General features: G+C 47.1%; 2 protein-coding genes across 5 annotated transcripts in view; one reads left to right on the top strand and one right to left on the bottom strand.

Moving 5' to 3' along the window:
- The window catches only part of hiw (MYC binding protein highwire), a 173883-nt gene that overhangs the window by 5548 nt on the left and 140337 nt on the right, over positions 1-27998 (bottom strand). For 2 of the 3 annotated variants that reach the window (XM_086913027.1, XM_086913026.1), the window contains 13 exons: positions 5870-6092; positions 5443-5787; positions 5158-5364; positions 4862-5067; positions 4630-4780; positions 4188-4548; positions 3916-4096; positions 3655-3860; positions 3046-3111; positions 2496-2585; positions 1876-2105; positions 276-1799; positions 41-212 (listed from right to left, as the gene is read on the bottom strand). In XM_086913027.1, the coding sequence (XP_086769153.1) occupies positions 41-212; positions 276-1799; positions 1876-2105; positions 2496-2585; positions 3046-3111; positions 3655-3860; positions 3916-4096; positions 4188-4548; positions 4630-4780; positions 4862-5067; positions 5158-5364; positions 5443-5787; positions 5870-6092 (3962 nt within the window). The remainder of the gene's footprint in view (positions 1-40; positions 213-275; positions 1800-1875; positions 2106-2495; positions 2586-3045; positions 3112-3654; positions 3861-3915; positions 4097-4187; positions 4549-4629; positions 4781-4861; positions 5068-5157; positions 5365-5442; positions 5788-5869; positions 6093-27998) is intronic. The other variant, XM_086913028.1, reaches the window with a different exon arrangement.
- LOC100867835 (uncharacterized) lies at positions 6103-27597 on the top strand. 2 transcript variants are annotated; one of them, XM_003690745.4, is made up of 4 exons: positions 6103-9585; positions 23912-24331; positions 24604-24896; positions 25197-27597. In XM_003690745.4, the coding sequence occupies exons 1-4, from the start codon at positions 9355-9357 to the stop codon at positions 27085-27087; spliced, it is 2835 nt and encodes a 944-aa protein (XP_003690793.2). In that variant the 5' UTR covers positions 6103-9354; the 3' UTR covers positions 27088-27597. The 2 variants fall into 2 exon arrangements, with proteins under 2 accessions (XP_003690793.2, XP_086769159.1); XM_086913033.1 differs by lacking the exon at positions 6103-9585 and adding an exon at positions 19165-22201.

A 27998-nucleotide genomic window follows, 5' to 3' on the forward strand; every position in this document is an offset into this window, starting at 1 on the left:
ACGTTATCGCGTAATTAATATTCAATATTCAATTACGAACCAGTGTTCATTTCGCTGCTACTGTTGTTCCGTTTTCTCATCATGACAACTCTACCATCGTTCGAATTCCTAGTCCATGGGGCACCGGTGGACATCGATACCGATCGATGAAATATCCCACGACCTTTACCACCTTCCCCGTCGCTATCGCTCATAGGGCATTCCGACAAAGGCTGGACGAAGGAAAAACTTACTCGGTGATGAATGAATCCGAGGAGCATAAAATTTCTTCTTACCCTTCCGTTCGTAGTGTTGGCCATCACGTTGCCTTCGTACGCATTTTGATGCCCGTTTTGACGTCTCAACGTCTCCTCGTAATATCTCTCGTCGTGACTTTGCGAGTGATGAACCCCTAAAGCTTGCAAACACTGAAACGGCCCAGTCGGTGGGAACGGTCCAGCTGCCTCCGGTGGGCTGTAATTTTCCGCGACGGACGACAGTGTTTGGGAAGGGCGCCTCTGCTGCTTCGGAATATTCAATCCGGACGCGCTAGCCAAGTCTAAGAGAAACATAGCATTGTTCTTCATAATTATGTGCGTTTCGTTTCCGCTAGGGCTACTAACTGGTGACACAACTTTGGCACAGGCATTCTTCTTCTTCGTCATTCCTGTCAAGAATTTTTTCGCGAGCTTCAACTTTCGGGCTCGCAAATACTTGTCGCGACACGTGTCGCAGATCAGGTACCACGAACTTCCGCCGATACCACCATCGCCGCAATTCCCCGCCCAACCTATGCAATAGTTGCCCCCGCTGTTATACCCTTTCCCCCCCGCATGCCATCCGCAACCAGGATGCATCATTTTCATATGATATGTCACTGGATGCGGGAACATCATACCGCACAACTCGCAAACCGTTTCACGCTCAATCCCTCCCAACACCTCGCTCCCGTTTCCCCTACCGACCGGTTTCCACTCCTTCTTCTTCCTGCTGTTCTTCTTCTCCCGTTCCTTCGCCTTGTCTTCCCGCGGCCGTTTCTCCGGCCGCTTCCCCAATTTCATCGTCTGTATCTGCGAGATCGGGCTCGGCAACACCGATCGTTGCTCTATCGTTTGAAGGCAATTCGTGCTCAGTTCCTCCCACAAGAACACCAGACTCTTGAGGGCAGGTGGCAATACAGCGACCGTTTGAAATTCCGGCAACGAGTCCAATTTCGCGTTTTCTTGAACCTCCTCCTTTATCACCGTTTTCTGCTTCTTCCGATTCCTGTTCGCGTTCGCGTTCGCCGCGGAACGGGTCAACGCCTCGACCGTGCTCGGTTGTATGTACAGGTAATTGCCAGCGTTGATCACCTCGACCGAGTGCCTTTGCCGCGCTTTCTGCTCCTGCTTTTGCTTGTCCGCCGATTGTATCACCGCCTGCCTGGTCACAACGAGGGCGCCCTGCTTCGGCAAACTGGGATGAAACTTGAGGAAGCTGGCGCAAGCCATCGCATCGTGCACGATCCCCTCGTGCCAGAGGAACGCGGCGAACACGGCTCTCAAACACTCGGCCACCGACGGACTGATGGCCTCCTTCACCTTGTCCTTGTTCAGGTTCAACGTACGATTCGTGTTCGCGTTTTGCTGGGCATTGGTCGGAGACATGGTGCGTTTCGTTCTCGTCTTCGCTATCTTCGCGTGATCCCTTCTCGCCAACTTGGCCCCGTCTTTCGGCCCGGTCGAGCCGATGTTGAAGTGTCCTTTCATCGCCGTGGTCGCGCTGTCCGGACTCGTCTGCGTTTGCGCCTGCGACACTCTTTTCGGACTTTCTTGCGAATCCTTCACTCCCCGAAATCAAACCAATCATTCGTTACTTCGATAGATAAGGCGAAGAGGGAACGGACGTTTCACTTACCCCGACTTCTTGCCTCGGTGTATCGGGCGGACTAGCTATGCTACCCTCGGATCTCATGTGTAAAGAGCTACAACTTGGACTTGGAGAGAGGTCGCGGGTATTGGCAGTTGTGCTGACAGCACTTGGAGATTGCGAAGGATCCCTAGTTAGACTACTGACCAAGGCACTTGTATCGCTTTGCGTCGATCCCCGTCGCTGCGACCTCTCGCTGTCTATCATTCCGCCAGACACTTGAAAGAGAAAGATCTCTTAAGATGAGCTATTTAAGAATTTTCGACATTGAATCGTTCGATCGATTTTCTCTAGCGTAACGACAATCTCTCAATTTTATTTCACCATATTGCTTTTCCACGAACATTGTGGATATATATATATATATATATATAAAGAAAGAAACGTAGATGTATAAACGTACGTAACATTCGCATAACGTAACTTCGTGCAACGTAACTTCGTGCGAGTTTGTCGTGAACGAGTGAAAAATTGGCTCGAGTTGCAAAAGTGGATTCGAGTCGAACAACGTACGAATTCGAAAAGATTAATCGTTCCGATTCGGCAACAGTTTTCTTTGTCAGTGTAAAAATTAACGAGTATTTTATTACGTGTGTTGTTATCCTTACCTAATGGGGAGAGGCCGACACTTCGGGGGGAGCCACAGAGCACTGGGCTGCTGCTGATACTATCTCCCCCTCCTATCAAACTTCTCCCACCTGATAATTTTTGGATCAATTGTAGAATTTATATGTAATCGTGTTACGATTTATATAACTAAACTAGGCTCACTCTGCATATACTCATGTGCACTATATATACGACTTTCTATCTTTCTATCGGATGGAGGTGGATAAACGTTGCAATTGTACGTGCAAATCACAACTCTGATTATTATTCATTGTCATTGTGTTTATAAAATAATATATAGTGTCATCATCCGCATGCATTCGAATCTTTGAATGGTAGTCACACATCAACAAGGGGGATAAGGTGCTATTGTACGTTTCTTCAAAAACATCGTAATAAAGATCAAGTGTCGTAGTCGAAGTGAATGGCGAACAACATTAAACACTATATATATATATGTATATACACACACACTAGATATATATATATATACACGTATCGTTAACGGTACAGAATGAGGGTTATGTCGAGTAGGAAAGGAACGAGTACCTGGTGCATGAGCAGCAGGAGGGAAGAGGCAATTACCAGAACCAACTGGCTGCCGACTGGACCCAGCTAAGAGCAACATTACTATTCTGTTATAACTAATCCGACAATCAAAAAAAAATCTTATATTTAAGATATCCTAAGGTTCGTTCGTCGACTAATTAATAATAATAATATAATAATAATAATAATAATAATAATAATAATAATAATAATAATAAATTGGAAAGTGTGTGACTTATTCAAACTTAATGGTTCGTTCTAATAAGACATATATATATATATATATATATATGTATGTAATCCGTTTCGCGAAGTGAAGAATAAAAATATCTGTTGGACGCTATATATATATAATCTTACGAGTAATCGTTATCGGGTCTCTCAGCTTCTGAAACGATTCCCTCCTCGGACCAGTGTTACGATGCCAAAAGTGTGAAGTAAGACACACGCATGAATGAATGAGATTAAGAATGAGATCACACGAGTTGAAGAAAAAAAAAAAAAAGAAAGAAAGAAAGAAAGAAAAGAAAAAAATAAACGATAATAGACGATAAAGATCTGTCCGTAGAGTACGTAACAACGATTTGAGAATATACGTGGTATACGTACCGGGTATCGGAACCGGGCTAGAGGACGGGCTGTGAAATCTTGGTGACCCACCTTGGGGATTCTTGGGCGACGAACTTCTCGACAATCTTCTCGGTGTCTCGGGTGGCGTGGGCCCGTTACCGTTCGCTCGACTCTCCCCTATCGCCTTCACCAATTCCTTCACCGACACACCGACGAATTCCGAGAAATCTCTACAAATGGCAAAACTATATAACGAAACTAATCTCGCTGCGCGATCGTTTCCCCCGCTCCCCAACTCACTTGCCAGGGGAACTTCTTTTCTCTCCGTGACACTTGTCGTCGCCCCTCAACCACTTTTGCAGAACGCTCAATTTCCCACCGCCCCCTTCTCTCTCCCTCTCCTTCGCCACCCTCTCCTTCGAATGGGCCTTGGAGAACTTGGACGAGACGTCCGCCTTCTCCGGCGTGAATCTCTCGCTTCCTGAAGGGTGAGCGATCAAAGATAAATAATATACATGTAGATAGAGATGTAGGTAAAGGGAAATCTGCATCATGCTTTTACGCAATGATACCTGGTGAATCGTGTTGGTTGTACGAACCAAAAACGAATGGATTTGTATTACTACCCTCTCCACAGTCTGCTGTACCTGGTGTTAAATTTTGAGCGGTGAAATTGAAGCCCTCGTGACTCACGGAAGGCACGGAAAAATCGAAACCTTTGTGATTAGGCGAGTCGGACGGGTCGGACGCCGCGGCCGCTCTCTTTTCCATCGGATCGTTCTCGAACTCTTGCTCGATCTTCATGTAAGTAACGCCGTGCTTGCTCACCGCCAGGGACCAAGCTTCGCCCTCTGCCACCCGACCCTTCCGGAAACAGTATTTCGCCATCGATTCGTCGTCCATGCGTACCCAAGTACCCTCGCCGTTCACGAACTGTCGCCGATATAATAACCGCGAATGTAATACTCGATTGAAAATCAATTGTTCGTCGACTTTGTCGAATGGAACACTCACGTATTCTTGAATGGTCACCATGTTCCCAAGAGCTAATTTCCCAACCGGTGCCGCGTTCAATCCCGGCCTACTTCTGATATTGTGACCGGAAGCGCCGCACTTCACGACCACCATGTTTCTACCACCGTCGAACGTAACCGTCTTCCTTTTGCTAAAACGATACACGCAATACAGAAGTCGTTACGAAGTCGTTGCGAAACGTTCGATCAACAAAGTTTTCCATTTCCCATACTCGTCAACTATTTCCGGCCTTTTCCGCAATATCGTCTCCTTGATCACTTGGTCCAAGATCGATTTAGGCTCCTCGACGGGAAGAAGCAACGTCTTCCCCAAATGTTGATTGTATTGCAAACACCAAGCTTCCAGATGGCTGCTGCTGCAATACTCCTTGATCGTTTCCGCGTTCAATCGTAGCCAAACACCGTCGTCGTTGTGAATCTAGAAAGAGAAGCAGGAAAGGAGAATAAGGGGAATAATCCTTCTCGAGAAAGATAGATGCACGAAGAGAACGAATCGTTGCGCTGATACCTCGTCTATGAAGGCTATGGTATCGTTCACCGAAACGATGCCAATTTGCTCGCTTTGAAGGGACGGATGCGCCCTTATCCTCAGCCCAGCGCTGTTCTTCGCCACGAATTTTCTAAGCCTGCTCGGTTGATGTTGCGGTTTCTTCACGACGTTTTGCGTGGGCGGTTGCATACCTTGCGGCGATTCCTTCACCTCGACCTTGTATTTCTGCGAAAAATCGAGATTCTCGATCAACGATTTACATCGAGAGGAGAAGAGGTAAGAGATCGAAGGACAAATATTTACATCTTCCATGTCGTATCCGTCTATGGTGATCATAAGGGAGTACCATCCGACGGATGACGGTGTCCAGGCCGCGCTGTAGCTTCCATCGTCGTTCGGTCTAACCAGCATGCTTTCGCTCGTTCTTTTTATAGCCGGCGACATAAACCTCAACTCCTCGAACGAATAGTTTTGATAAGCCTTCATGATCGTAATCGCGTAGAAGCACGTCTTGTTGTTGATGGTCACCTCGTACGGCACGTCCAAGGGTGGCTGAGGATGACCGCCGAACGTCAACGGATCGGGTTGAGAAACTCGTTCCGAATCTCCCAAGTCTTTTTTCTCTATAGGAACTGCCTTCACCTCCACCTGAAACGTTGCGCAGCGTTGTTCAATTAGACATGTATCATCCGATTAATTATATCGCGCGTGTCTGTGTCTGTACACATACCTTTAAATTAGGTACATGAACGATATCCCCGTACTGATCTCTGGTGTGTATAGTGACGATGGCGGGGCATCCGCACTTCATGTCGTCCTTCGAGTAAAGCGCCTCGCATTTCGAGGGATCTACGAAACTGTCCGGCTGTAACCATCTCGCCAAACGACCTCCGCTGCTGCCAGCCGTGCAAGATACGAAGTCTCGGAGAAACAGCCGTTCGTTCGAGTGGCCACTGCGAACAAGAAACAAGGAAAAAAGAAAATTTTCACTCGAAAATTTTATTTCGTCGAATCGTCCGATTATTCGAAGATCCAAACATTTCTGTAGATAGGAAAAGAAAGAAACGATAAATACGTTGGATCGGATCGTTATTAGAACGAAATTGCGATGGCCCTAATTGGCCATCTTTTCACGGATCTCGGCTGGATACGCGACGAGGCAGAGGACGATGCTCCTCCGCCAGCCAGACAATCGCCGTTTTCCCCCGACCAGTCATCGCCGGACTCATCCCTAATAAGGCGCAATCACGTCGCAATTCCGTCCACCGTGACCCGCCTCTCGCAAACGTGTCCGCTTTATCCATCTATTATATATATATATCGTTACTTCACCGATTTCGTTCCCAGCGAGCGAGAAGAGAACCACTTCTTCGAAAGCCTCGGTTTATACGCTCGGTTACTTTCAAAGAAGCCAATGTAACCAAACCGGTATCGGGCAACGCGCTCGCCGCGGATTTGATCGAAACTCGCCTCGGCAAAGAAATTGTATTCGCTTCTCCGCCTCGTTCACCAGACAACTTTCTTTGATTATTATCGAACAACAATCTTGGATGCTTTACGAACAAATAACTCGTCGTTGGATAATCACAACGTCATCGATTCCAACTTCCTAAATACTTCATCGTCCCTAAAAATCGGAGTTTTCTTAGAATTACAGTGGCCGTTGATGAAATTGGGAAAATTCTAGATTTGTAAATCCTTCATCGTCATGGTGGAAGAAGTAACTCGCCGTTGGATAATCGCAACGTCATCGATTCCAACTTCCTAAATACTTCATCGTCTCTAAAAATCGGAGTATTTCTAGAATTACGCTGTCCATCGTGATCGATAGAATTGGGAAAATTCTCAAACAAGCCACCTTGAATGCCGTACGAACAAGTAACTTGTCATTAAGTAATCATAACGTTATCGATTCCAAAATCCTTCATCGTCCCTAAAAATCGGAGTTTTCGTAGAATTACACCGTCCATCGATAGAATTGGGAAAATTCTCTAATAAGCTATCATGGATGTTGTGCGAAGAAGTAATTTGTCGTTGGAGTAATTAGAACGTCATCGATTCCAAATAAATTCCTAAATCCTTCATCGACATGGTGGAAGAGGTAACTCGTCGTTGGATAATCGCAACGTCATCGATTCCAACTTCCTAAATCCTTCATCGTCCCTAAAAATCGAAGTTTTCGTAAAATTGCAGTGGGATCGATGGAATTAAATGGGAAATAGTAAGTGAGATCGCGGAGGATTGATTCGTCATAGTTGTCGATACGACACTCGGATCGTGAAATATCCTTGACGTAGGTCTCGTTTTACCAGAGATCCACGTCGGGTAATACGAGACACGAGGAAGGAGATCGATGGAAGGAACGTGAAACGAAATCGAAGAGGGAGAGAGAGAGGTTCGGTCGGCTTTAAGGTCGGTGTGACGTATGGCGAGCGCATGGTCATTTCGGAAATGGCCACTTCGGATGGCGTCAGATGGTTCGAGAAGAGAGCATTATGAATGAATGGACGTTTCGCGTCGCGCGTGACGTGGACACGACGGGACGGCAACGAGGGCAAAGTTGCGCGGACACGTGCAATTTCTCATGGGAAATTAAATGGCCGGCCCTTCGGCTCATAAAGCGAGCGCAGCCACGATGCCGTGCCATTTTAGGGAAACGCTGTCCATCGTGAAAAGCGACTGTGAAAAGTGGCCGGCCTCTCTCGTTTTTACGCTAGCGGCCTGCCTCTGCGTCTCTCGCGTTAGATTTCCCTGCAAACAACTCGTAAAATACGCGCGTTTCGCTCTTTCACGGCTTTCTACCGCGTGCGCGTAATTTTTCTATCTTTCTTTTTTTTTTTTTTTCCTCCTCTCGGATTTTTTTTTTTGCGAGGATGTTATAAAATTTGCCAAGTTTAAATTAGAGGACTGGTGGAGCGAATGTCTCGAAAATTTCATACGAAGGAGAGTCGCTCGAAACTTTCGAACTTTTCGAAGCTCAAAATTTAATACGAGTTTGAGTTATTAGGCGCGAATCGTATACCGAATAGAAAATAACGTAGTATCGTATTTCGACCTTGGAACGATATAATAATTCTTTCCGCGTCGCGCAATAGTGATCATCAATTATTAACGATGCTTTTTCTCCTTTTATCGCAGGGATAAACGAAATATCATTTTTCGAATAAATTCTAATTTCTTATCGATTCGTAGACGACGAAGGTAGCGATCGCGATGCAATAAACAACGATCGATTCGTCCTTCCGAGTCAAATCGATCACAATAACGCGGGAAGAAACCACAGACAGAGGAGACGAATAAAGAATAACGCGATGGATATCGATGCTTGGTGAACAGGTACGATCGCTCTCTCTCTCTCTCTCTCTTTCCCACGTAAGCGTAACCCTGGCTGGAAAAACCGCACACAACACGAACGCGTGGTTACGTAAACGGCGAGGAGGATCCGCGCAAAACTTGGTCAAGGTCGGCCCTTGGAAGGCAGCAGCGACCCTACGACCTGCACGAAAACCGGTGCCGAGGATTTTGTCTCGGTTGGGTGTGCGCGGAGGACAGAACGCGATGGCGTGGTCGTCCCGTTCGTTCGTTCGTTCGCCCCTCACGACGCGCTTTTATCTTTTAAAAGGTCGAAGAGGGAGAATAAACGCGAGAGCGAGGCAAAGTGTAAGGAAGACGGTTGTTGGTGGGGAGGAGACAGTGATCGTGCATGCCACCGAGCACAGTTCGAAAGCAACCTTCGTCATGATCGCGTCAGCTTGCCTCTAGCTGCCCCACCTCTTCGCGCGCGTGTTTCGACTATATAGCCTCGCGGTGGACACATCCGTTCCACCACTTTTCCGTCCCACGTTTTCTCCTCTCCGAGCATGCTGCTCGCCCGCTCGGCGACGGAGTCCACTCGTTGAGGAAAAATCCCTTCTCGCGAGAAGAAGAAGAAGAAGAAGAAGAAGGATTTGGAGGAAAGTCGCGGAAAGTGTGGAAAGGATTATTCGTGAGTGGTTCCCTTTGTTCGAGTCGAGTACGAATCACGATTCGATTCGTTGGCGATACGAATTTCCAAGATCCAAATGTGAGCGAAGAAGGAGGAAGATCGAGAGAGATCCGGATGAAAGTGGGGCACGACGAGTATAACGGTGAACGATGTGAGGAAAGATCGAAGCCGGGTGGAAAAATCGAAGGCGATCGATCGATCTGGGTGGAAGAAGGCGGCCTTTTGTGAAGATGGCCGTGGCCGGGTCGTGGAGGATCGGCGATAACGGAAGGAGGAGAGTGTCGTGGAGCGGGCTCGAGCGTGATCGCGCGATGGTATGGTCGGTGTCTCTGTGCTGTTTGGTATTTCTGGTTGGTAAGGTGGAGAGTGCACCGCCCGGGATATGCGCGATGGACGGGTGCAACTGCACCGTCAAGGCACACCGTTGGATTAACGTCAAATGCGTCTTCTCCAACGACCAGGTGAATCCAACTCGACCCAACTCCACACGCACGCTTCGTTCCCTCGCGCGATTTTATATAGGCGGTGTTTCGATTCACGACCGCCATGATAACTGGATGCTGGAAACGTGCGACGCAAATGCGCGCCCGATGACTAACACGCTCTCTCTCTCTCTCTCTCTCTCTCTCTCCCTCTCTCGAGTTTCCAGCCTCTTCGCGTTTCTTCTCTTCGCGTTATAACTTAGCATCTCCCGTTACGATCTAAAAATGGAGGCTCTTAGCGGTGCCATCGCGCTGCTCTAGTCGAATAGCACGCCGTATAGTCGCCCCCTCTCACAGGAGGGAACAAAGCTTTTTCCCCGAAGATTAGCAACGATCGTTAAAATTCCGCGCACGGAATTTTCTCCTCCTCCAAGTTTCAAACTTCAACATATTTACGCTAGATCTTGTCGTTAAGAAAATTATCTTCTTCTATCCTTGGGCCGGTGAACGTTCGCGATGGTGAAAGTTTTCGTAAATCGTTTCGATCCGTGAACAATAATAACAATAATAATATCGTTCACGAACGCACTTATTATTTCCACTCGTCGTTCCCGTCTCGGTTGGACGCGATCCACCGACCACGCCATTCGATCGTATTAACCGTACCCAACCGGTTCCCTCTCGCCTTCGAACGAGAAACTTCCGCGAGAAACTTGGGAATCGAGTTGGGACTCGATGCACCGGCTGCTAACCGGATAACGAATCGCTATTGTTGTTGGCCCGCGTTCCGATACGCGATCTCCCCCATCCATTTTCCACCGGTGATCAAAACGAATTCGAAAATCGAATTAACGGGCTCGTGGAATTCGATTACGTGGAGCGCAAGGTGTCCACGTAATAACGCATACGATCCGATCCTAAGAATCTTCGAGAAGGAGGATTTTATTTTATCGCAACGACGAAGAATCGTGGATCGCTGGTAAGCCGGTAATAACCCGTCCCGGAATTAACGACGGTCTAGATTTCTAAGGTCGATAGGTCGGGTTAAGTATCGATGCACGTTACGCTTCTCGACTTCGAACTGGGCCCCTGTTCATTCCCTATCTTCCCGTCGATCTGAGCGAGCCGCGTGGAAAACGCAAGGATAACCAGTTTTACGTAACGTTTAGCTCGGCAAAAATATAATTTCCACGAGTCGTTAACAATTTCTAGAATATCCTTGTTTCCTGTTAAACGACGCGAAAAATTTCTCGTCCATTTTTCGAAATTCTTTCGTTTATTATTATTATTATTATTATTATTATTATTAAATTTAATTTGATATATCGTCGTCTTCCCCTCCCCCCCCCCCCCTTTTTTTCGCTATCGTTCAAGTAACGGGCTCTGTGAACCGGCTATCAAGCCGACTACGTTTCGTATCATTGAAAGTAATTTCTGTCGATCCGACAAACGCCTGACGCGACACGCGTAGGCGTGACACGCATCGCAATGTATACCGGGTGTTGTTCTTTAATCGTGAACGAATGAAGAAAACGAATCGTCGATCGATCCTTTCCCCTTTGTTATTCGTCGCGTTCGAGCAGAGGTCGATGTATATACGATATTCCCATCCCCGGTTCAACGACACCGGTCCGTCCACGAAATATACTTCCTAATCGAATCAGATCCAGCAGCCACCAGCGTCACTTATCGTTCCAACTGTCGTTAATTCTATTTAGAGGGCGGGCGCTCGTGTGATTATTCGCGTTAAACGCTCGTTAAGAGTTTCTTTAATCGTGACGTTTCGACTCGGTAGAAGAGATGTGAGCATGGATTCGAGCATGGATGAATGAAATTCCAATCCCAAACGGACGGGTTACGTCATCCCGATCGCGTTCGCCTCTTGCGGCAACAGTTGCATCGAATTACCATCGATTCGCTTCATCTCGAATTCTCCGCTTCTTTCTTTCCTTCCTCTTCTTCCTCTTCTTCTTAGATCCGATCTTGGATTTCAACAAGCTTGGAATACGTCGAATACGAATTCTCGATTCCGGAAACGATAACGGACAAAAAACTAGGGGGAATATTTTCTCGAAACGTTCGGACACGTTCGGTTGAACGCGTTAGAGGAAACGTTCGTGGCACGAATACCGTTTATACGAGGCGAAGCCCCCTTCGTAGATGGCCGCGATACGAAGGTATCCCACCACGAAATCGTTGGCGGCGAGCTCGCCTAAACCTAGTCGGCTTCCGGCGTGCGCGACTTCCGGCCGAAGGGTTGACCGAGCTCCAAGTCGATCGGGTGGAGGGGGAGACGGCGCGTGCATTTCCTCTCCGCGCGCGTTCCTCATTCTTCTCTCATCAGCCTTTATAAACGCCTGCCGGAGGATTTGAAAAATCCGCGATTAACCTTATCGCGGTGTACACACACTGGTCGTTGACCGCAAATTGCCGCGGCGCAACCGTTCCAGTTATATTCCAGCCGCCTCCTCCCTTCTCCTTCGCGATAAATCGCGTCCAATGTTTCGAATTCAATTAATAAGAACGCCGATTCATTTGCAAACTTTTATTCGAAACTGAAAATGGATTCGTGCGACAACAAGAGGAATAATAATTGACGGTGAACACCTCTGCGGGGCCTTTTCTATATGCCGCGGTCGTCGGTTGGATTAATAAATTGACCGCGGGTGTCGGGGCCGCGGTGGGAATTTCATCCGTACAAAACGCGAGAGAAAACCACCACACGCGTCCAACTCTCGAGCTCTGACCGCTCGACCCAATCCTTGCTCCGCCTCAATTTATTCACAATAGGCTCTTTCAACGAATTACACTTCGGTCCACGACGAATCTCTGGGTGTTGCCGACCGACCGGTCGACGCGGTAATCATGCGGGCGCGTTGTGTCGTTCTGCCACCACGAGGGGAAAAAATTATGGGTGTCGTTTATCCTCATCCTCACCCCCGTCCACCCTTTTCCACCGTTTCATCTTTCGCCGTACCGATGTTTTAGTCCCCCTCCTTTTTTTCGAATTCATCGTCGAAAGGAGAGGAAACGAACGATCTTCCGCGACGATCCTCGACGGTGGATGATAACGCGACTTCGATAACCTAATAAACGGCGCGGATAGAGATTGCGGCACGCAGCGTGTTACGAGGCGGTGTATCCCCGCAGGGCAGATATATTATTTTAGGGCAGGGCTCGGCGCACAATACGCGCATCTGCCCCGATTGCGGTTTGCCCGCTTTGTCTCGAGAATTCGCTCGGGGGCGTAGATATAGGCGACATCCTGCTTCGTTCATTCCCGACGATAATTCTCTGTAACACCCCGCGAGCACACTCGAGTTATCGCGATTGGCCACACGTGCGAAGTGGCCCATCCACTCTCTCTCTCTCTCTCTCTCTCTCGTCCAATTTACCGTACGCGCTTGCGAAATCGTACGGATTAGTCACCGGTTCTTTGCCACGGCGAGAAAGAACGGCCTTGCGAAGAAAGGCCAAATTTCTGTCTTTTTATCGAGTTTTAACGGAAATATTCGTCTCGCGATAATGTAAACGGAATTATAACGGAATTGGATTATAAAGTCGGTGTGTATTATCGTATTAACCGTGTTTCGAACAGCGAGGACAAAGGAATATGCGATTTTAATGCACCAGTTGATTCAATTGTTTTCACAGCTATTGTTGTGACGCGTGTCGATAGGAATTTTAATTTAATTAATAGTTGGCAGACTTTGTTCCTCGCTATCTCGGCATTTACGTTCGGGATTTTATGTTTCTTTCGCGTATATTTTCGTAAATCATCGAAATCACAATTGCAGGAATTTATTCGTTCGTTCTTAGAAACGCTTCATTCTAAAAGTGAGAGGAAGTGCATCGCAATCGAAACCGTGTATGCGCCTATACGCCGTGCCATATATAAATGTATGTATGTGCCAATCCTAAATCCAACTCTCGTGACTGAATCACTCGAAATTCTCCACGCGCGTAACCATCGCGTCGAATCGCAACAGTTTATGCAAGATTTCGTAAATTCGCTTCTCCGATATCACGCACCCTCGCGTCAATAATACGTTTCTCAACTATGAGCTCGAAATACCTTTTGCATCACCTATGATGCAAATGTATCACCACCTTTGTACTCGCGAAACTTTCTCGAAAGTAATTTAAGTAAGAAGTGGTGGCAGCAGGTGTCGCGCAAAATAATGTCACGATGACAATAACCTTCTCTCTCTTGCGTTGTTCGCGGCGAGTCCGCGTGTTACTAGTTCACGTTTTAAACGTATCTCGCGTCTTAAACACGAGACACCTTCTCGACGCCACCGATACGGATGATTGTGGAAGAGATATAACTCGCAAACTTGAGCAACGCCGTTACGTCCCTCCGTTTCATCGATACTATCTGCTATTTCGTATTTCTCGGAGGAAGAAACTAATAACGGGCTCGTTGTTTCTTGAATTCTCGAGATCGCGATGACCTTGGCTCGCGATCACCCTTGGCAGATCCCAGTCTTCTTTCCAACCGCTATTTCCGTCTCAGCGGCGACTCGTCAACGTGGATCGAAATTCGTTTCGGCCAAGAATTCCACCGAGAATTCGTACCGCGATTCTAACGATCTCGTCGTTTAAAAGTAATTACGTAATAGAAATTTTCGCATAAATCTCGCGCGTAGTTAACGGTTCGATTTTATCGTCGAGTACGACTCGACTTGTCGTTGATTTAGAAAGCTGCTGCCACTCGCTATTAACCAAGCAGATTTAACTTCGAAATAACGATGCTCGACGTTCCGCGCTGTTCGATACAACAGGTGTCGAGTTTACGCGAAATATCCACGATACGTTTGTCATGCCTCGTCGATTCCTTCCCGTTTAGAAAAACACCATCTTCTCGAAGGCGAACGACGAGCGTTGAAGAGGATGAGCGTGGAAAAGTGTATATTCAGAGGCGATCGATCGAATTATATCGCGGCGTAAGTAACGAAGATCCACACCCTTTCTGCCAGCCGGCCGAACTCCACAGGGAAGGAGGAAAAGTAACTCGAGAGTTCAGAAGGAAGGAGTGGCGCATGCACCGGTCATTCCACGAATTAACTTCCGGCATTCCCGTGTGACGAGCGGCCGGCTTCGAAATTCGCTCTCACGCTTCTGTCACGCGTTTCTGCAAGCGTAATGCGGTGGTTTTGCGGTCTGCTCGCCGGTGGCGATACCATCACGCGGCCAATTTAAAATTTTCTCGAATCAATTCTGCTGCAACCGTGTTTATTTATCTTCTTTCGGACGCGGCGCCTCGTTGGATCGAATTTCCAACCGTAAGATAAATCTAACTTTGTTGTTGCTTTAAGGGTAAACAAGGGGGCAGGGGGGGGGGGGAGAAATAACTGGTAGTAATAATTTATGAAATGGAGGAAAAATTTGCATTTCACGGAATTTCACGGATGACGCGACGTCGATCGTTGCTCGCAAGATGATCCACCGATCGGACATCGAATCTTCGATCGGCTACTCTGGCGTCTCTCGTTTCGTGCGAAAGTATCGATTCGCGATATGATTCGAGCATAAACAATAGCTGGAAATTGGAAGCATTCTCGAAAACATCGTCTCGTATTTCCACGTAATTCAGATCTTACGCAATGTTATGGCGGTTTGGCTCGGTGAGACAGGAAGTTGCTCAACGCTTTGCGGTACGATCTTTTTTTTTCACCTGTCGTTTCTTCCCGCTACTTTATCTCTACTCGCCTCTTTCGATTCTTTCGATTTCGTCTCGGTATCGACTTTGCTCCATTTAATTAAATTCATCGTCCCTTTTTCCCTTTTCGTTCCATTTTCTTGAAAGTTTGCCGCACATGCGTAATACGCATGGATCAAGCAATAAAATCTTTTTTCATCTGTAGTATTATTTCCGCTGCATTATCCACTTTTCCACCTCTCGCGTTCTTTTTTCCCCCTTCTTTTTTTTCCCTTTTTAATTTCGTTTCGCTGCAACGCTACTACATTACTTTTTGATTAAATTTTTTTCCATTTAATTTTATTGGAAGTAAACTAAAAAAAAAAAAAAAAAAAAAGAAAGATGTACATCGAAGAAACGATAAAATCTTCTTCACCTACACAGCTCGCTTTGTTTGCATCGTCTTATCAATCTCTTTATCCCCCAACTTTCTTTTTATTTCCCGTCTTCCTGTCGACGATGCACAAGCGTCGTTCAATTTAAATTAAATTTATCGTTGAATCTTTTTTCTTCTCTCTCCTTTCCTCTTTTCGTTTTTTAATTTCGTCGCGCAACGCAAAAACTAAAATTTTCTAAAATCAAAATTGTAAATGGCCGGGGTGAAAAATCGCATTTCGACCTTTACAAAGGTGTATTTTACGCGCGTGAAACAATGCGCACCAACGAATATTATTCGTAATCGAGGTTAAAGAGGCTAATGAATCGGAAAATCATCGGCTGTAACAATATACTATACCAATTCGATCGCATCGAGACGTGAAAATTGTTCCATTCTCGCTTCAACGATCTTTAACCTTTTTCTTTTTCTTCCTTCTCTCTGTGTTTACGCAATATTTTTCTTCCTCCCATTCGTCCCAATCTTCATTGAAACGTTTCAAAACGCTGCATGCATTCATCATCGTACCGTTTCGTTTACGAATTCGATCAAGGACGAATAAGCGATTGAAAATGTTGAAGAATCTGGTTTCGAAAAAAGGGGAGCGTGGGATAACTTTGGTTGTTTCGTTCTTCAAACACGCTCGATTGGTCGCGATGACTCCCTCCATACTTTTTTCGCGCCAGCTGGAATTTTAAATTCGACGTAGCTTCCGGGAACGGTAACCAGACCCCTTTTGCGGTTTCGTTCGCAACTGTGTCAAGTAACGACGCGATCCTCGAACGCGAGCACTCGACAAAGAGAAACTTTCGACATCTCGCCTCGAAGGATTTAGTTCGAACCCTGACTTCTTCGCCGTGCGATTCCCGCAACATCCACCTCTTTCTCTCCCATTTATTTCCGCTCTGCCTCCCAACCTCCTCTGCGTCTAGTAACTCCAATTCCATCGCTTTCGAACCGCCATTCTTTCTCCTTTCTTTACTTTATTCCTCCCGCAGCAAACAGACACCTAATTCTCTTTGAAGACGCTTGTTTCCAACGATATTCTATCCCGCTTTCGATACATCCCGCTTTAACGTTTGCGATTTCGAAAAAAAAAAAAAAAAAAGAGAGAGAGATCTACGAGACGAATTAGAAATTTTGTCCATCCAGTTTTTCTTCCTCCTTTTGTAGACTGTAAAAACTATATAGATAGAAAAAAGGATAACGTAAAATTGATAACGAAACAAAGAAAAAACGAGAACGTTGCTCACCTTTTCTTCACTCACATGAATCACGCACAGATGATATCGTTATCTTTAACATTGAACGCTTCGTAATGTGTACATAAGTGACATGTATTTATTCAGACTTTGATTCTTTCGAGGAAACAAAAGTGTTTCGTTTCTCTCGTTCGATTACGAATCACCGAGGAAAATGTAAAATGTAAAGGATCGGGACGTGTTTAATTATCGGGAATTAAACGTCGCGTACAATATGGATAACCACGTTGCGTCAATTTTCCAACGAAGAACGAACGACAAGAGGCGTGGAGAGAAGTTAACCGAATCACGAATAACTCGATTACAGTTGCCTGAATTATAACTACAAACACTGACTATATCCTTCGAGGGAGGAGAAGATCTGTTACTAGGTTTGTCCCTAGGTCTCTTCAATTAGCCTCTGTACTCGCGGCCAACTTCGTCACCGACGAAGCGAACTTTCGAAAGTTTCATTGTTCTTAAAGCGACTCGACTTCTCCGACCTATCGCGAAAATCGATCCTTTTAATTTCCATCTAGTAGAAGCTTAAAAGAATACGATGTATCTTGTTATTCCAAAAAAAAAAAAAAGAAAGAAACGTTATTATCGCTTATCGCCGTTTGATATAGTTTTCGATAAAACTCGATGTCACGTCTGATTCAACCATATTTCGAGAGGAAACGCGTGTTCCTCTTCGCTTCAATTCGATATCACCTTATCACTTTCGAACACGATCGAGCATATTTTCTTACGAATAATCGATCGATCTCTTGGAAATAGTTCGAGGAAGAATCGAACGCGCTTTCCACGCACGTACGGGTCGAGAGGGAAGGGCAAAAACTTTTTGTTTCCGCGAACGAGAAAAAATTGATTCGTGGCGTCGGTTAGCGGGCGCTACATAAAATCAAGGGCCCTCTGGCTTCTCTCTGGTTGGTTGCGCGCGCGTTATAATCCACAATGGGAACGGCATTGTCGGTCGTTCGTCAATTTCGATTCAGGTGGCGGATCGCCGATAGTTCGTGACCGGACGCCTTAAAATGCTGTAAAAGCCGGTGGCGGCACCGCTCTCGGCCATTCGCGACACGCGCCCCGATACTCCTTAATTATTTATCTTCTCGATCCAGTATTTCTTCGACCGTATAATTTCGGGGATCGACCGCCTTCTTCGCTTCCGCGCATCATCCACTCGTGCCAACTAATGCAAATTCTTCTCTCTTGGAGAGAGAGAGAGAGAGAGAGAGCTCCGCTTTTTCAAGCGGAGAGCAAAGAATCGTGGTTACTTTCCTCTCTCTTCGTAGCCAAAAGCCATCAAAAAAGCCTGGTTCGGCCAAAGCAGTCCTCCAACGATGCAGCTCTAATTCACTTCCGCTTTAATTTATCCCCGCAATTTACGGGGGAGGGCTCTATTTTAACGCCGTCTACGTTACGCTCCTCATCATCGTGTTTCTCTCGTCCGCGACTTATTTTTCCACGATAAATTAGAAGGCCGGTTCAGGAGATTAATCGCAGATTTAATTCGTTCGTTTCGCGGCCGATCTCGATTTTCGTTCCTCGCTGCTTCCCCCACCGTATTGAATCGTTTATTTACCCTCCGGGCACCGAGCCACCCTTTTCCAGGAGGGACCCTTGTCCCGCGTCCCGTTTGTTTTCCTTCTCCTTGCGCGAGGAGATCGCTTCTCGCGCGCAACGACATTCCCGACACTCGAACGAGAAAGAAACCTTGGAAACGCGAGAACCCTTCGGGTTAAGGGTAAGGTCTCTCTCGTTTACGACCCGACCTCTAAACTCGATTATTACCCTAAGATTTTCCTCGCCACTGCTCCCTCCGTCTTATTTCTCCCTCGAAACGCGTATACCGCGTTCATCCTTTTAACAATTTCCTCTCTCGCCCCGTACGAGGAAAAATGCTTTAAAATATTTTTCCATTCCGTTCCTTTGAATACACGATCAATCGAACGAGGTGGAAACGAGGTGCGTTTGAGCCCAGCGTTCATAATTCGGCTGCTCCCCCTTTGTCCCCGGCAACTAGATGCAGAAATAGCCGACGTTATCCCCGTTCCTTTGAGTCAGCGCGCGAAACGGCGCGAATTTTAAGACCTTAAGGTCTTAGTCATCATCGATCGAGCACAGGGAAACGGTGTGGACGATGTCCTCTCGACCGTGTCCGTCCACTCCTCTCCACAAGGAGAGGAGAGTTTTCCTCTCTTGGCGGCGGCCTCCCCCCCTTCCCCCCCCTCGACTTCTCCTCTTTATTTCGAACAACGTGCCAGCTGTTGGCCGCGCGATGCGTCTGACGTCACCGATGCACCCGTGAAAACGTTCCAAGTTACCCGAGTCGTCACGCGTTACGGGGAATCGTGTTTATAAACTTTCTTTCTCCTCTCTCCCTCTTCCCAACTTCTTTCTACCCGATGAAATTTTTACGACCTCTTCCGACCATTTTTGAAATAAATGGCGTGCAATTGTTCGCGCGCAAAAAGCAACAACATTTTTTCGATTCTTAGCGTCGAAAGGATTTTCGATTCGTGTTGCGATAAGTTTGCGAAGTAATCGGGAACGAAAAGAGGAGAAAGCGAATCGCGACGAAATGGTTTACACCGATTATAATGGAAAAATTGCAAATGGTAATAAACAGAACGTAACTGGACGGTTCCGTTTCGAGTTCATTCGTTAATGGTGCGAGTGAGGAGCGAGGAGTGGTTAGCAGGAAGTAATTGCAATCGTATCGCCGCACCCTGTCCTCGATCGCTCCTCGTCACGCGACCACATCTTTCGCGCAAAATGTAATTTCAACGCCAACTTCGTTCCCTCGTTTTCGCATTCCGCTTCGATCCTTACTTCGAGGAGGAGAAAAAAAAAGAGTGAGATTCCTCGACGAACAGAGAGAAGAAGCTTTCCTCGTAAAACTACGTTTCGCGAAGAAATTTTTTCCTCGAACAAGAATCGTACGAATTTTTCTTTTCGTCAGTCCAAATTTCTCCAAATTTTCGGAAGATAATTACGGGAGGGAAGGAAGTAGGAGAATTGTCACGAGCGATATTGGCGGGAAGATTGATTTTCAACTTGCAAAATCCATCTTGCAAACGCGACTCGCTCCTTCCAAACATTTTCTCCTCGAAAACGCAGCAGTGGCAGCACGCGTTTTCCGACGTGGCGGAACGCCACTCGTTCGCGGTAACACGCGCGCTACTACTCTCCTAATCAGGCAACACAATCGAGAAACAAGTCTCGCGTAGTAATTTCAACCGACTTCCAACCGCGCTGGCCCCATTGTTCTCGCGACAGATTCTCCGGCGTCGTTTCCATTCCTTCCATTCCTCGTCCCTCGCTCCAATTAACGCTCTGCGTGGGCGTTAATCCGCGCGTGTCAAAGTCGTCGCCATCCTTTTCCACCTGAGCTCTCTCGCCCGGAGAATTCAAGCATTGGATCTTGATTCCTCGAGGAGGGAAAAGAAACGCTGTAAATATCCTCTTCTAATTTTCAATTATGCTCGGCAGGGAATTGGAAAGTTGTTAAATCGAAGACGGGAAGTTCGCTTCGTTACACTCTGTCGAGATTAAAAGTTGGGCAGCTCTGTGTTAATGGAAATGCATATACCGTGCACGGAAATACGAGCATAAACATGTAAATGGAAATGATTTTACGACGAGGACGTATGCTTTTAACGAATTATTATTCGATATTATATCAACGAAAGGATTATTATTATTATATATATATAGGTATTGTTTACAATTATTTTTAAAACAGACGAGGAATGGATATATCGTTAGATTCGATTTCCTTTCGAAATAATTCGAAGGGAAATAAAAGAGACTGGGGAAGAATTTTAAATGCAGCCGCGTGACGGCACAATTTACGAGAATGGAACGACGATCGTTTAATTATCCTGGTCGCACACTTTCCACGAAAAGAGTATCGTGTTTCTTTCCGGTGAGCCACGGAACGCATTACGATGAACCGAGTCGCCCCTTTAAGGAGGAATCGCTCGTCTTTCGTTCCCTTTCGAATCGATATCTCGCGAACCGAAATATCTCCCAGATAACGAATTTAGCCGCGCCAAGGTAAAAGGGAGAGGAGGGGAGGGCCAGGCTTTCGTTCGAAACTCGTTCGGAAACGAAACGCGCGGATACCGAGAATAGCGCGACCAGAAAGATAAACAAATCGTCCCGAAAATTCCGCTCCCGAGAGGAGGAAGCCTCCACCGTCACTCGGTCGGTTCCTTCGAAAAGAAATCAATCCTGATATCGATTCAATAATTTCACCTTCTTATTTATAAGAAGTGCCTGCCTGTTGTGGGAAAGTGAATTTGTGTCGCTTGCGAAAATATATATCGAAATATTTGCACGTTGACGCGGGTAGGTGTCGCCATTTTTCTCGAAGAGATCGGACGATCGTTACAATCTTCCCCCCGTATAACACGCGGCATGGAAAGAGCTCGGGGATACGAAGGGTATTAAGGGATTACAGCATCGTCTGGCGGAGGCTTAGCCCGAGAACCGACGCGACACCTCGATTTTCTCGTTCGAGACTTAACTAAATACCGAGTCGAACCACTCCTCGAAAACAAAGTTCTCGCTTTCCCTCGATGGACGCGAGAGGGTACGCCGTGTGGTTCGCGGAACGAGAGACAAAGTCTTCTTACGAAAAAATAGGATTTCGTCCCTCTTATATATTTATATATATTCAGCGTCGCCGTTCCATTCGATAGACGCGATGTCGTTTCCGTTGCAACGAGTCGTGGACAGTTTGCCGTCTTTCCAAGCGTTTTTTCCCCCAAACTATATCGCCGGACAGCTTCTCTTCTCTCGTCACTCTCTCTCTCTCTCTCTCTCTCTGTTAAACTCGTCCTTTTTTGCAAAGATAAACTCCGCAACGGTATGAATATAAACGAGCGACGTTGTCGATGCGCGTTCGGGGAATCGAAGGAAAAATGAGACAGTGCCGATCCGAGCGACAGGCGTACTCCGTTTTTATATCCGGCGATTCGAAAATTTTAGGGAGGGGAAAAACGAAAAAAAAAAAACCTATTTTTCCGCCTATTTCTCGATCCACGCGCGTTGAATTTTTCTCCAGCGATTACGAATCGAATCGACGAGTTCTCTCCGATTTTTCCACGTTCGCATTTCCGTGGAAAATTGATTTCCCCCCTCCCGGTAATTGCTCGTACACGCGACTCGTTTGCAACGCGAGTCGTGCTTTAAAGGAAGGCCGAGAAACAGCGGAATTATTGCTTGGCATGGCGTTCGAACATTTCATTAAACTGGCGCGCTGACAAACGTGCGGGATAGCGGGGAACAGGCAGGAAGCCGACGTCAGCGGAAGTACTTTTAAAGGTAACTCGTCGTGGGCCAACAATTTCGCTCCCTCTCTTTATCTCTCTCTTTCTCTTTCACCGGGACCGTGATTAGTATGTCACGGAAAACGCGTGAGAATGTCTCTGTGTGTGCTAATGACGGACGGGTTAATTCAATCGCCATTCCCCTTCCCACCTCTCCGCCCTTCCATTCCGTTTTCGTTTATATTTTCCAACGATTCGAGCCACACGCGTCTATTTTCCATAGAAACGAGCGATTAGGGAACGAGAGAGAGAGAGAGAGAGAGAGAGAGTCGAAAGAATCGGTTGGTTTCGGTCGTTGAACGAGACGACGAGAAGCGATTCGATTCCTTACGCGTGCGTTTCGTTTCATCGTTCTCGGCTCAAAGGGAATGCGACGTCGTTTCCCGATCCATTTCATCCGAATCGCATCCGAGACGCGAGAACGATATCGATCGTTCCGTTGTTACGTAATAAAAATGTGCGAGTAGGACGCATACAAAGAGACGCATAACCTTGGACGAGCAGTCAACGATGATATCTCATTCCGTGTGTGTTTCAATCCCGTGATTCATTTTTCACGTGGATTCGTGCGGGAAAGTATTTCCGTCTCATTATCGATATCCGGTGAACCGAAAAAAAAAAAAAAAAAAAATAATATACACGCCGTGTATTTTGATATGGCTAGCATTTCGAGGAGAAATTATCGTTTGCTTAAAAAGAACGCGATATCGGTTTGAACAAGAGGAATCAAAGACGAGTGGATCATAGTTTGAATTGAATTTTCGAGGATTATTATTAATAAAGGAAAACTCCTCGTTCGTACCAAGGTATTCTTGATCGTATCTCTTTTTTCTTTTTTTTTTTTCTTTTCCCCCCCATCCAGTTGTCGTTCTCCAGTCGCCTCTCCGCGATTCGACCTAATAGAAATTCACTTGTTGATTTTCAAACGCGACACAGGGCAAAGGACTTCCGTTTCATTATGGAGATTTTTAACTATCTAATTATTATTCATCGCCGCCCGAGTCGTAACACGCAAATTATTCCGAGAAATTATTCTAGGGACTCTATTAAAATCCCTCTCTCTCCCATTCTTTCCTCTCTTTTCATCGTTGCGGAATTACGGGCGAGAGGTGCGGTATTATCCCATCGAGAGGGATGATATTTGCAATTACATAAATTTTACGACGGTTGAAATTGAACTCTCCCCTCTCCCGCCGCCGTGGGAAACCATCGTCATCTGTAGCGGCAATAAAAATGGAAATATTCTCAACTCTCCTCCGTTTGACGCGCCCCCAATTACAGGTCATCCCGATTTTACTCTTTTTCCCCTTTTTTACTCGGTTCTTGGCAAATATGTACGAACCGTCGCGTCGTCCGATCGATAAACTCTACATTTTTCCTTGCATTTTAATCGCTTCCGAAACACTATGTCTAGTCACATCGCGTTTGTATATATTTATCATCTCTCGATTCCGTTTCCCATAATATAATTTATATCCAGGATCGAACCTATCCTGTCTTTCACTCGACCATCATCGATCACACTTCACCTTCGAAACATCCTATACAAAATCTATAGGATCTAGAATAGGACGACCCCCTAATTGACCCCAACATTTTTTCCCAAAATCCTAAAACGCAAAGAAAGAACGAAGAAATATTTCTCACCGATGGAACGCACTATTCGTTTCATTTTCTTTTTTTCTCTTTTTTTTCTGATCGTCAGGACGTGGAATTACTGGAGGGGACGATCCCATCGGAGGCGATGGAAGTCGAGGTCTCTCATTGCAGGGAGTTGAGGATCCAATCGGGCGCTTTCGCGGATGGAGCACCTTTGAAACGGGTTCACGTGTCCGGGATCTACAGCCTGGTCGCGAAGAGGCAGGCGTTTCAGAACTTGAGCGCCCCTAACACGCATCTCGAGGTGTCCGAGTGCAACAGCGTGATCCTCGAAAGTCACGCGTTCAGGAACTCGCGGGGGACGCTGAGCGTTTCGATATCCAGATGCAGGAACGTAGGGATCAAACCGAACGCGTTCTCCAGGCTGCTCTGGATCACCGTGAGGGAGGTGCCTACCCTCGACCTGTCTAGCAACGCGTTCAAACTCGAAGCTTCTCAACACGGAAGGCATGGACCAGCGACCAAGGTCATCCATCAATCGTTCCAACCTTAATTCAGAGATTTTTCTTCATTCTAAAATCTTTTAAAATCTACATCTAGACTGTTCCGTTTCGTCTTCTTCTCTGTTTACGTTTAGAAAAAAAGATTTATTTCTATCCCTGTCCTTGGACAACGGCAAACGAAAACGACGCGTTTGCTTGGGAAAATTTGGCGATTCGCCAACAGAGTAGGCCCCCTTTCCCTCCCCCAGAATCTCGAATCTCGATAATCTCGATTTCTCGAATTCCCTTTGCGCAGATTATGTTCCAAAGCGTGAGAATTACGGAGTTGCCGACAGCGGTGTTCCCATCGGCGGTTGCCGAGGTCCGCATGGACGATATCTGGACAAAGGTGATACGCAAGAACGCTTTCTGCGCCATGACGATCTTCAGCGTGACCATAAGCAACGCGTCGATTCTGGAGATCGAGACTGGAGCGTTTAGCGACAGAGCGTTAATCCACAGCCTCGAGTTCGTCGACGTCAGGTTGAAGAGTATAGAGAGAGGAGCCTTCCGGGCCGGCCACGACAACCTCACCATACAATATTCAAGGTAGAGCTCGCTCCCCTCGTTTCCCTTTGTCTCGCTCGCTGTTTGATCAGAGATCTCCCATGTTTGCGTTCCTCTCCTTCCGATTGTCGCTCCCTGCGTTCCAACCAACCAACGTTCCAAGAGAACAACGCGAAGAAAATCGCGGCCCGAAATTCTTCCCTTCGATCGCAATTTTTTCGAGAAGAATTAATCGGCGTTCGATAATTAATGCGTCGCCTCTTTTAATAAAACTCGAGCGAGACTTTCCAACTCACTCAACAAAATTCAAAGCAAACGGAACGTTCCTCTCGCGTTTTCCAGACTGTCCGAGGTGGATACAGGCGCCATCGACATATCCGCCGCTACCGTCAGCTTCAACAACAACGAATTCCTGAACCTGCACCAAGGCGCGATCGTCCTCCACCAGTGGAACCACATAGCCATCGATTACAATCTGTTCGTCGAGTTGGAGACGGACGCGATCACGGCCGAGGTGGACGCGACCTCGGCCCCCAACTTCGAGTTCTCGTTCACGGGGAACCACGTGGAGAAGGCGAGGCCTGGCTCCTTGAAATTCGCCGCGATCTCGCAACGGGTGAACACGGCCAGGGTCGGTAACAATTACTTCAAGGAGCAGTGCAGATGCGGCCTGGACAATTGGATACGCGAGGTGACGGGGAAGAACAGCTCCGTCTCGTGGATGATGGACTCGAGTTTCTGCGTGGTCGATCAACTTCTGGACAAGTGCTTCAATCTGCCCCAGGGCTACATGTCCATGAGAAACTTCACCAGGATCATTTGCGCGCCCGGGGATCACATCGTTTGCGAGAAACCGTCCGCGAAACCGGAGCCGACCGTCAGCCCGCCGAGCGTCGGCCCCCACGTCTACCCGAGGCACAAGGGTTACTTCGACGTGGAGATGAGCGATTCCGACCAATTGCAACGCGAGAAGAGGATCATCGTGGTGATCTGCGTGCTGGCCGTCTTCGTCGTCTTGGTCGTAATCCTCACCTCCGGAATATTGTACATGCGTCGAAGCGGCGTCTGCCCCAAGCTAACCTCCGGCCACCTCGCGAATCTCACCGGCTGGTTGTCGGCCAGCGGTGGAATGACGGCAGCCACTTCCGCCAGGTCGATATCCAGGTTAAGCGTGCACGAGTACGCGGGCCTTCAACCGGAGACGCGGATCCTCGACGTGGAAACGTCCCAGGCGGAGGAGGGGACGGAGGAGGAGGAGGAGGAGGATGAGGAGGAGGGGGAGGGGGAGGAGGGGGCTGCCGAGGGATTGTACCAGCCTTACACCGAGAACAAGGCCACGCAAACGTTGCCCGAGGAGTTGACCGAGGAGTACCTGAGGGATCTGAGGGAGAGGCTGAACGATCCTGACAATTATAATCAGGCGAGGGACATGATAGAGCACCTGTACGATCTGATCAAGGTGGAGGAGAGTTGCAACAACAACAACAACAACAACAACAACAACAACAACGAAAACGACAACGATCGGCAACGAGCATCGGGGAACAGAGGGGAGGAGAACGCGTACGACGTGATCGAGCCTAGGCAGAGGAGATTGAGGGGAGCGGGCAGCAGCAAGCCGTCCGTGAGCGTGGGTACGAAAGCGCCCTCGTTGGAAAAGCTGTTGCCGAGCGGAATACAGGCTAGGCCGCCTCTCACCGAGTACACCGAGCCACGCGATCGAAGGGCCAACGAGCAGAATCACCTGTACGCCGAGCTACCCGGCGACGAAACCGTGCCCAGCACCAGCCGACTCTCCCAGCCGATCCTCGCGACCTTGGCCGGAAGAGCGCCTCAACCGTTGCCACCGGACGTGGTCAACGATCATCTTCTCGTCGAGCATCGTCGCTCGGCCGAGAATCGAGATCCGAGGCCACCGCCTTTGGATTCGAAGCTCGAACCCCCTTCGAGGAATCAGGGCAGACCTATGAGCTTCTTGAAGGCTCTGGGCGAGACTATCCTCGGCGGGTCCAAGTCGACAAGCGGCGGCGGCGGCAACAACAACAACAATAACAACAACAATAACAAAAGGCCCAACTCGTTGCTGTGCGAATACGCCGAGCCGTCAGACGCGACTGCCCACTTGTACTCCGAGCTACCCGAGCCGCAAACCTCCGCTCCAACGAGCAAGATGGCGAACAGGCCATTACCCACCAAACCCGACCAAGATTCCGTGAACGTGGCGAGGGCATAACGAACGCCCTTCGTCGATTGTCTGTGATAATAAGTAGAGCGCGAGAGTTGCGAGAGACTATTTTGTTCGCTATTGTTCGCGTAAATCGTGTCTCTCTCTCTCTCTCGTTTCTTTTCCTAATAATTTTCGTTCGTCGAGCAACGATGAATTCGCGCGAGAATCCGAGCGCGTTTCGAGTCGAGTCTCGTCGGGAAGAAACGTCGAACAGTGCCAATAAGGATCGATTAATTTTTTAACGGTATTAGTTTAATATGCTTTTGTAAGAAAAAAAAAAAAAAAAAAAAAAGAAAAAAACAAGCGGAAGAAGAAAAGAATAGGGAAATTTTTCAGCAAGGATGAATCTTCGTTTCGTCGTATGTTATTTTTTTCTTTTTCTTTTTTCGATTTTCGTTTTCGGAACAACGAAAAACGAGTTTTATTTCAACGACTGGCCCGAGATGTATCATAGATTTATATATATATATATATATATTTGCTTCGTCAGATATCAAATTAAAGGAGTAATTCATATTTTTCTCGTCTATTTTTTATTCCCTATCTATTCGTTCGTTCCGTGACTCGAGGGAATTGTATTATTATCCACGTCTATACATATATCCCAATATATCCCGAGTTCTAATTTCCTTTGTATATTGGCGGCGCTTCTTTTCCTCTCCTCGAATCTCGGTCGTAAAGTTGTCGAAGAAAACGTTGCGGCAACAGTTGTTATTATTATTATAATATTCGAGAAAAAGTAAGAAAATTCATTTCGCCACGGTGAAACCACGAAACCTGGTCGCATTCGCAATTTTATCTTTCCCACGAGGGAAGCTCGTACAGTTGTCTTACATCCACCGAGTTTACAAATCGCAATTACGAACCTCGCAAATATCTTACATCCGTAAAGTTTCTCTCCCCGCATTTTCCCTTTG

Source organism: Apis florea, unplaced genomic scaffold (genome assembly GCF_048593485.1).
Source record: "Apis florea isolate Af1SG1 unplaced genomic scaffold, ASM4859348v1 contig_3496_pilon, whole genome shotgun sequence".
Lineage (NCBI taxonomy): Eukaryota > Metazoa > Arthropoda > Insecta > Hymenoptera > Apidae > Apis > Apis florea.